The 10,195-nt window shown below is 40.8% G+C and overlaps 1 protein-coding gene across 2 annotated transcripts in view; it reads left to right on the forward strand.

Annotated features, from left to right (window-relative positions):
• Window positions 1-7,055: 7,055 nt before the first annotated feature.
• LOC121591159 (transmembrane protein 132E) overlaps window positions 7,056-10,195 on the forward strand; it is a 55,184-nt gene continuing 52,044 nt past the window's right edge. For both annotated transcript variants that reach the window (XR_006004519.1, XM_041911581.1), the window contains exon 1: window positions 7,056-7,151. Coding sequence is in view for 1 of the 2 variants with exons in the window: in XM_041911581.1 (XP_041767515.1) it covers window positions 7,097-7,151 (55 nt within the window). In the remaining variant the exon portion in view is untranslated. The remainder of the gene's footprint in view (window positions 7,152-10,195) is intronic.

Genomic DNA, 10,195 nt, shown 5'->3' on the forward strand with positions numbered 1-10,195 from the left:
TCTTTCCAATTCTGCTATCGGATGCAAGTTGAAGCAACTTTTTGAATTGAATCCATACAAAAAAGGATCCTGGATTTGTTTATTACGGTGCGCGTATGGTGCTGCACCTGTCCGTCCAGAATCTGGTGGCTTGTTGGCTGGGCAAGCCGGTATCATGACGCCGAGCGACCGGCACTGCCTTGGAATGAGTTCGGCTCGGTAGGCTCATGTCCTTTGGTCGAGGGCATTCCGTGCATTTGTCGCGTCAGAGTGGTAGCGCGGCAGCAACAAAGACAAGCTAATCTCTTCTCGGGTGTGGACTGTTATGCTAAGTTCTTCTTCTTATTATTGTTATTGTTGGCGTAATAGCCTACGCGATCATGCCGGCCATTTCAGGACTTGAGTACCACGTAGCCGGATAGTCAGCGCTTGCTACGGCGGACGGTTCATACGCGGTTAGAACCCATGACGGGCATGCTGTTAAGATGTGCGGAATGATGGTGGTGCCGCGGGACGGCTCCTATCCAGCGGGCAACTTGCATACTGCCACACTGTCTTCTGCCCGATGCATACGCTGCAGGCAGGGGGAAGGATGCTCCTCCACAAAAAAAAACACCGTCATGAACCAGCGGCGGATCTAACGGTAGGCGGACTAGGCGGTCGCTGAAGATCTCTAGTCTATAGTATGCCGTATGTCTACAAGTGGACAGAGGCCTCGTAAATAAAACAACAACAACAACAAGTGGACAGAGTATTAGCGACAAGGGCCCCTGGAAAGATGGTCGTTGGGGCCCCGTGGCTGGAAAACCATTTGCACCGCTCTCCCCCTCCCCATGCCGGCAACAATTTTAGGGCTTGTGACCGATGATCGTAGGGGTCCCTTGGCGACCCCCCCCCTCCGCGCCGTCGATTTAAGTATAATGTTCAATCTCCCAACAGGTGTGTGCCAGTACCCCTCCTCCCGGTCATCAGTTACCATTTACATGGACCTCAATCGTCCTTCCGCCACAGTCATAAACACCTTCCTTTCTTTGACCGATGGATCATAACATTCCGGAAGAAAGCACATTTGGCTAAAGTGCATACACACGCACGTACACACCCATGCGCTGACGGCTCAGCATATCTGTGTAATCTAAACCATACGAAAGCAAAGCTTAGTGTAAGAAAGTTATGCTTAATGCTTAGCACATTCAGTTCGATGGCAGGCCCCAGGAACTGCCAGTGAACTTTCCAGTATACCGGTTTCACAATCAGCTTGCGTTCTAGATGCCGGCGGAACGGAAAGCTGATGAAAATCAGCGCAGGCTGAACGTGATCATGCGAATTAGGGTTCTGCGCGTTGCACAGCAAACCCTCCAACGTGAGCTAGCGATTCCTTGGTCATTTTTACGTGGCAGCGATTGAACTCATTGCGCTTTTTCGGTTTGATTTGTAAAAATGCAACTTTACCGGCGCAATGTTTATTAACGGCTTTTTAAGCGCCACAGCAACTCATGAGCATTGTCCACACGCGAGAAAGAGATAGCGCTATGGAGAGAAAAGGCACGGACGACGGCTGATAGCGATTGGCCGTCTGACGCACCAACACATCGATACCTGTAAGAGCGCTCTCAGGCGAGGGGTATGAGGCGGAGCCAGGGACGGGTAGCTCGACGAGCTGCTCGACAAATTTGCCGTTGGAGAGAAAAGGAAGGCATGATAAAATTCTCAGAACGCCATAACGCCTTCCGTCGCTTTGCGCAGCGGGGCGATTCCTGCGCAGGCCTGCGCCGCGTTAGCGCCATCTGTTGGCGAAATGGACGAACTGTTTATGGCGGCGGAGCAAAAAAAACGGTAAAAAAATTTAAAAATATTGGCGCCCATTTTTTCGTCCGCTTCTTCTCCCTCCCTAACCCTGCCTTGCCTTACTTGCGCTTCTGCCCGTGCCTTCCGCCGCCACATGAGTTGCTGTGGCGCTTAAAAAACCGTTACCACATTGCTGCGATGCATTTGAATTTTTGCAAATCAAACAAAAAAAAGCGCAATAAGTTCAATTGCTGCAATGTAAAAATGACTAAGGAACTTCATCAACTTTCCACCAGCACCTAGAACGCAGGCTGGAAAGTTCACTGGCAGGCAGTGGGGCCTGCCATCGATCTGAACGTGTTAAGCATTAAGCATAACTTTGTTACACTAAGCTTTTGCTTTCGTATGTTGTAGATTACACAGATATGCTGAGCCGTCTGCGCAAGGGTATGAGCGTGCGTGTGTGTGCAAAAACTGTCGCCAAATGTGTTTTTTTCCGAAATGTTATGATCCATCGGTCAAAGAAAGGAAGGTGTTCATGAAAGGCGGAAAGACGAATTGCGGCCCCTGTCAATGGTAACTGATGACAGGGAGGAGGGGGTAGTGGCACACAGTTTGGTAGTGTGTCGAGACCCAAAACTGTTACTACTCTGAATAAAAAAAAAAAAAAAATTATTGCCACTATACGCCGTGCTACATAATGCTTAGAAAGTCATTGAAGCATCAAACATGTTCTAAAAAAAAAAATATTAGTTTAGTGTTAGACGTTCTCCTACGCTTGTTTTAAATAGGCTTCTTCACCCTCTATTGGCAGGGGCATCGAATGGTCTCATCAGCAGCGGCACGAAATAAAATAAACCATCAATACACCGATAACACTTAAAATCCCAATCCAGCTTCTCCCACAGCGTCTCAAGGTCACACACAAATTAATAATGCTAACACCCACCAATAACAATATACAACCGCTATGCACATATAAGTATCAACGCATACACCACAACACCCAATCAGCTGGTGGCGGAAGGCACGGGTAGAAGAAGCGCAAGTAAGGCAAGCCAGGGGTGAGGGAGAGGAGAAGAGAAGAAGAAGCGGACGAAAAAATGGGCGCCATTTTTTTTTTTTTAATTTTTAGACCGTTTTTTTTTTTGCTCCGCCGCCGCCCGAACTTGGCCCGAACTGCCCGAACTGCGCGACCCAGCGCAGGAATCGCTGAAGTCCAGCGCGTGAGACGAGCCAAAATCTGCGCTGGCCAACGCAGATTTGGTACATTTCTGCGCTGGAAACTGCTCGAATTTGCGCAGCGGGCCTCGTGCGAGCTCGCAAACTGCTCGAAATTGCTTGCGGGGTTTCAGTGTAAGCTGCACTTAACACCGAGTGTCAAAGCGATGTATACAACAACAACAACAATACTGCTCTTGGTATGGGATTAGAAAATTGCTATATAAATTAAGATTAGTGTAACTTCTGAAAATGACGTAAGTCTTAAAACCTATTCTCATACCACCATAAGGTGTGTACAAAGTTTCGTTGAAAATGATCCAGCCGTTCCGGAGGTTGCTCGCAACAAACACCGTGACACGAGATTTATATATATATATATATATATAGATATATATATATATATATTATATATATATAGATAATCTATATATATGGAATATATATATATATATATATATATATATAGATCTATATATTATAATATATATATATATATATATATATATATATATATATATATATATATATATATATATATATATAACTATATATATATATATATATATATATACATATATATATGGAATACTCGTGATTTCCATCCAAAATATCACTAATTTTCGAGCAATTTTACAAGTAGGGGGTGGTTTTCGCCACACATATTAATTTTGATATGTTTCTACTGAAATTGAACAATTTTAAACCTTTTTAAACAGTATTTTACATTCGTTCAATACGTAAATTTTTTGGTATTTCACAATGGATGTGTCAAATCAGTACAATTTGCTCAAAGAACTGTCAAATTTGGAAAACCGCGTATCTCCGAATCCGCGTATAGAGGTATCACCCGCGCGGCTACATGAGGTGAAATATACAGCGAAATGAACTATTTGACAGGCGAAATATCTGACGGAATAACACGATAAAGCATCACAGCAACCAGCTGATGTGCAATGTAAACAAATAACGTGCACAAAATCGTAATTAAATCCATTAAATAGCTTCAATATAGAGTACTTCGTTAATTTTCAGTCAACAGTTAATAATTTTTTCCAATTAGGGAATGTTCTGCTTGAGAAGATATTATTTTAAATAGAATTTCGAAAGCGGATGTTGTGTCTCCCCCAACCCTTTAGCTATACCTGTCAGATATTTCACCTGTCAAATAGTTCATTTCGCTGTATTTTCACTCATGTAGCCGCGCGGTCATGTATCTCGGGGACCGCCTGTATATGCACAATCTGAGATTGCGCATCGTGTATCAATACGGTCACACTTCCTTCGCAATTAGTATTTAGAAAAGTTATTTACATCGAAGCAGCAGTGAACAGAGCTTACTTTAACGGAAGTGTTTGCCTCACTGGTAAATGACAGTAATTCGTGTGGGACACTTTTGTTATCACCAGTGTTACGTCGGTTTGTCGGTGGTTATGTAGGAACAATACGAAATTATTTTTTTATAATGGTTAAACCATTTAAATCATTCAAATTTTCGCAATATGAGCTGAAATAGCGTTTGACAGAATCGTCCGATAAATTCGCATCGGATGAGCGTTTCCACCGCCTTTAAAACGGAAAGAACCCCTGTATCAGGCTTTCTGGCATACGAAATGTCAATGCTGATGTCATAAAGATCTCCCGTTGTGACTGAACTGGAATGTGTATGTTTCAATGAGGAAGAAGAGACAGTATGAAGAAGAAGCAACAAAATACAAGGAGGCTGCAGAGCTTGTATTAAACAGCGAGTGTCAAAAACAAGTCTTAAATTCCACACAAGCTTAGTCAGACCGTGGTTATCTGCTGGCTCAGAAAATCATTTACAACCGTGCGTCATGTTTTGAAAATGCCGTGCTAATTTATTGATCCGATGGTGGTAAACATCAATATTGTACGTGTTGAAAAAAAGGTTAACAAACTGCAAACCAGGTGTGTTTTGAAGAGCGGAAAAAAGAAAAAGAGAGCGTGATCTCTGGGTAGTGTCAGAAGTGGGCGTATGTGTATACATTTAGCAATGGCTATATGAAGTTGTGCCAGTGTGTGTGAAATTGTTTCCTAGTAGGAGAGAATTTTCTCGTCTGGAAAAGGATACGAAAGAACTCTATACAGTGGTCGTGCTGATGAAAGTTAATTATTTCTTTTACCTTCCTATTTCATGCATACATGTGCATGGATATTTACAGTAATGTATGATGTTGTGCTGATTGTAGTTACGAAAAAACCTAATAATAAGTTTTGTGTAGTACGAATAATGTTGCATCGTTTACGTTATGCATTTGTGCGTAGTGAATAGTGGATCTGTGACGTAAATATATATTTCAATTAGTTAGTTCTCAAACGTAACAGCAAGGCAGCAAGTTGTGGAGTTGATTTTTTTAAATTATTTTATCTAAAAGGATTGCAAATATAACCTGTAGGATGTGATACATGATACATGATAAATGCAAATCAGGATACACTTAATATAGTAATAATTAATTTTAGAAGAAACTGAACGTAAAATTAAGTTTTATTCATAAACAAAATTAGATTCGATTGGTTATGCATTCATCATTGTTGCAGCCAAATAACAAATAAAAATATTTGTCTATTGCTCCTCCATGTTGCAACGATTCTGCTGTTAAATTGTGTAAGAATGAAAAATAATGCACATTGATTCGGTGATGTTAGCAAGACAATGATGCTAACTAATTGTAGAATTAAATTATCTACTATTTGGTGCATAAAATCAGTATATTTATGAAAGCAAAAAAAAAAAAAACAAAAATATCAACGTCACCTTTATTTGCTGCTTATCGAAAAACTACCTAATTTTATTTTTATTGTTTTTAGTAATTTTTTTTTATAATACAGTCTTTCTTTTACTACTCAATCATAAAAAGAAAACAAAATAATAAGCAAATTAATGTTTGTGGTTATCATTATGTCTTTAAAGTACCATGTTCCGGAATGTAAAACAAATCTGATATTGCAATAGTGTGCATGGTTGTAATAAACACGTTAGCGTACATTTAAAAATTCTCTATGAAATGTAGTTAACTCAAGCAGCAATGTTAGACGAAGAGAGTTAGTTAGTTAGTTAGAAGTTAGTTGAAAAAAGTATCGATTAAATCAACATGATAAAGCTACGGAGTACAGAAGATGCGAGAGAAAAAATCGATTAAAACTAGCTTGCTGAGTATTCAAACCAGCGGGAAGAATGACGAGAGTGACGGAGTGAGAGAGAATGTGTGAGAGAAATTGGAGAGAAAATGTTGATACAATCGTTCAAACACGGGATTCGGAAGTATTCTTCCAGCTTAATCGGAGGGGGGGGGGGGGGCAGCAAGCATAATACATTCAGAAGAAAAGGTGTTGCCGTCGTATTGGAATCAAGTTGTGATAATAGACGATGTATTATGTGCGCGATGCTTTTTAACTATGAAGTATTACAGTATACGCTGTTACACATACATATATGGATATATATATATGTATATATATATATAATATATATATATTTTATATATATATATATATATATATATATATATGATTATAAATATATATGATTATATATATATATATATATATATATATATATTATATATATATATATATATATATATTATATATATATACTATATATATATGTTATATGTGTGTGTGTGTGTGTGTGTGTGTGTGTGGGTGTGTGTGTGTGTGTGTGGTGTGTGTGTGGTGTGTGTGTGTGTGTGGGTGCTGTGTGTGTGTGTGTGTGTGTGTGTGGTGTGTGTGTGTGTGTGTGTGTGTGTGTTGTGTGTGTGTGTGTGTGTGTGTGTGTGTGGGTGTGTGTGTGTGTGTGGGTGTGTGGTGTGTGTGTGTGTGTGTGTGTGTGTGTGTGTGTTGTGTGTGTGTGTGAGGGAGTGAGAGAGAGAGAGAGAGGAGAGAGAGAGGAGAATTTTCACATTGTTTTACATCCGTTTTTCTTCTCTTTTATTGTGTTCTTAGCTTTTGTAGGTCATAAACTGCAAGTAGTACATTGCGGGGAGGCTATACAAACTCGAATCACAGTTGTCCTCGTAGGGGCTTACCGGGTTACATTTTATGCTTATAAGTGCTTTGCGTCTAACCTACAAGCAGTGCCAACATGTCTTCAATCTCGTGTTACACGGTAGGATATTTGCAGATCACATTATTGATAGGTGAGTATTTTACATCCATTATAATTGCTTATTCGACATTTGAGATTTGGTTGTTTTCAGTTACCGTAGATGAACCGAATCGTTCATCACAATGAATTCGGTTCTTTCGTTGTTTTGGTAATAGCAATACTAGACAGTGGTGGTTGGCAGGGCCCTAGATGTTAAAAATAAAAGAAGGGGGGGGGGGGGGGTTGGTTGGGCCCTAACGCTAATTTAGGGCCATAATCTGCCAATAGTTACTACTGGTCTAACGATCCATTGGGTGCGTACAAACGGCGTCCACGGACCTGCCCACGAATGCAGAGCCGATTGCATATGATTGTATCTTTACCATTTACATGAAAGAGACAGGGCTTATACCACGAACGTACCCGAAAGGTATGCATGCTTCACCCATCAGGATCTAAAGCAGGGGTCTCCAAACTTTTCAGCTCGCATTGCTTCACAATTAACCTGTTGAGGGCCATTTTGACGCTACTTTTAGAATGAGCGGAAGTTCAAATCCCGTTTTAATGAGAAAATACTATTGAAATATATCAAATTTCTCCAGCTTTCTTTTGTTGAATTTTGGTTTTCGTCTTTTAGAAGTAAAACAAAAATAATCAGATAGAAAAGAAAGCTATTAAATTTAACCTTAACCCAGTCCTCACGGGCCGCATTAAAGGTTCTTGAGGGACGCATGCGGCCCGCGGGCCGTAGTTTGGAGACCTCTAATCTAAAGGCAAGAACAAGGCAAAAGAGACACAGAAAAGTTTCCTCAAGGCTACACATGTCCTCTTGACGCGTTGTCTATGCGTCTCGCTCGGTATCACAGCGGCACACGGCAGGTAAGCAGTACAAATGCTGCTACCTGATACGCACACATGTTTTAACGAACACATCTATTCGGATTGGCTCGGTAAAGGTCGGGTTTACCCGACGGACGGAATTGACGAAAGGCGCCCCGTGTGAAACATTTTTACTTTAAGATTTCCTTAAGTTTTTACACTAGCAGCAGCTAAAGTAAAAACTTTCAGCACGGCACAAACCGATGATGCACACATTCAAATGCTTGGATTGCTGGTCCTGCTCACGCATACATTTGTATTTATGCCTCCCCTTATGTTTTCGGATTGCTGGTTGTAGTAGTGACGCCTTTTTTTTTGTGCTTTATGGCACACTTTCGCATGCTATTTTATTGGACTTCCTCTTTCCACATGCGTTTTGGTACACTGACTCTCTGTATACAGCAGGATGCTTCACCCCTTCCAAATGCAGCGGTTGCTTTCTGTTACCTTCCTCTCGTTCTTCCTTCTATCCTTTGTGCTAGGATATCCTCGACTGGTGCTGCGCGTGTTCAGCCGGCGCCTGTCTGGAAATGACGTCACGGACTGGTGCTGCTGCGCATGTTTAGCCGTATCCTATGCGTCCTTGAAGTGCGCTCTTCTACGAAAGAGCTGTGATGAAATCTGTTGATGAAAATTAACCAATAATTAATCATGTGTTTTATAAAAAAAAACTAAACAAATATTTTGTACATAGGATTATAGAAACGCTTACCTTGATATTTTAAAACCGGACACCGTCCTTCCGTCGGCAACCGTCGATTAACATGCGCGTGCACCTGTAACGTTTTAGACGACAAGTGTTAGTTGAATGTACCCATTGAAGCACACACAAGGATAAGAAACTTACTTAGAAATTTACAAGGATAAATCATTCCATAATTGAAGAAGAAGGAACACGGCACAAAACGTAAACGAGCAAAGTACGGGGCACAAGAAATCACACATCACTCCAACACATCTTCCACAGTGAAAGTTCTGGACAGATTGAGGCTGCGCTCTGGCACCAATCGAACACGACATCCGACACGAACAAACCCATATAATCATATGGAGGTGCACTGTCAGACACAAACAAACAAACAAGACAAACATGTCAAATCCCATACATTTGTCATGTTCGATGTCGTGTTCCATTGGTGCTAGAGCGCCGGGTGAGGATGCCTAACACCCGGATGAGCGCGATAGTAGTAGAAAAATCATGGGAGATCGAGAGAGATGGGTAGTCTCGGTTCAGCGGAAAGCCGCATGCAGATGCATGTGTGTGTGTCACTCGAAGGAATATCGGTTTCCCTTCTCCGTTTTTCGGTCATAATTGTTTGCCCGGCCACACGATCGGCGTTGTGCCGTCCGAAATCTAGAGAAAGAAGACATGCTCTCTCGCTTTGGTACACAGTAAAGTTTTCAATAGCTTCGGTTTTGCTGGTTGGGGAGTAGCCGGAACGTAAAGGCGCAGACTTCTTCATGATTTTGTATGACTTCGGCTGTTTTGGACTGTAGGCGCGGGTATTGAGTCCGTCCTCGTTACATCCGTCCCTCCCTATAGCGTTTGTGAATCGATAGGAAAAAGTGTACCAAAAATGGGAATGTTTATTTAATGAATATTAACACTATTATTTGTACTTTGATATGTCTCCTACATTTATCTATGACATGAAATTACCACAAAGTCGCAAAACAACATATTTAAAAAGAAATGAAACAAAAATTGATGTTTCAAGTGATGATATTTTGATACGTGCGGCAAAATGGGCATATGTAAAGAAATCGTTATATGGCAAAAAAAAAACTGGGGGAAAAAGGCCACACAACGCTTAGTCAATGGTCAAAGCTTTGGCGCATGTTTAGGGATTTTTTTCTCTTCCTATCTTTAGTTTTTTATTCAGGAAAACCTTTCGAGTATTTTCGAACATGTATTATTAGAAATAAATGAAATTACACTTTTTCCAAGTTTCCATTGACAGAATCAAATCTTTTGAAGCTGTGTCTGTTGTGTCCACAAAAATTAAATGATTTCACAAAATTTCACAAAGGGTTTTCCAAGTCACTATCGAATGTGCACATACTTATTTACCGCCTCCAAGATTTTTTCAAAAGCTGTCTAGTGGTGTATTTACTTCATAATGAAATTTCAGTTTTACAAATGATTTTTACACACATCAAATATAACTATCAAGCTCATTCTAGCTTGCCGATACGCCTAATTATCTCACCAGGGAT

This window comes from Anopheles merus, chromosome 2R (genome assembly GCF_017562075.2).
Source record: "Anopheles merus strain MAF chromosome 2R, AmerM5.1, whole genome shotgun sequence".
Lineage (NCBI taxonomy): Eukaryota > Metazoa > Arthropoda > Insecta > Diptera > Culicidae > Anopheles > Anopheles merus.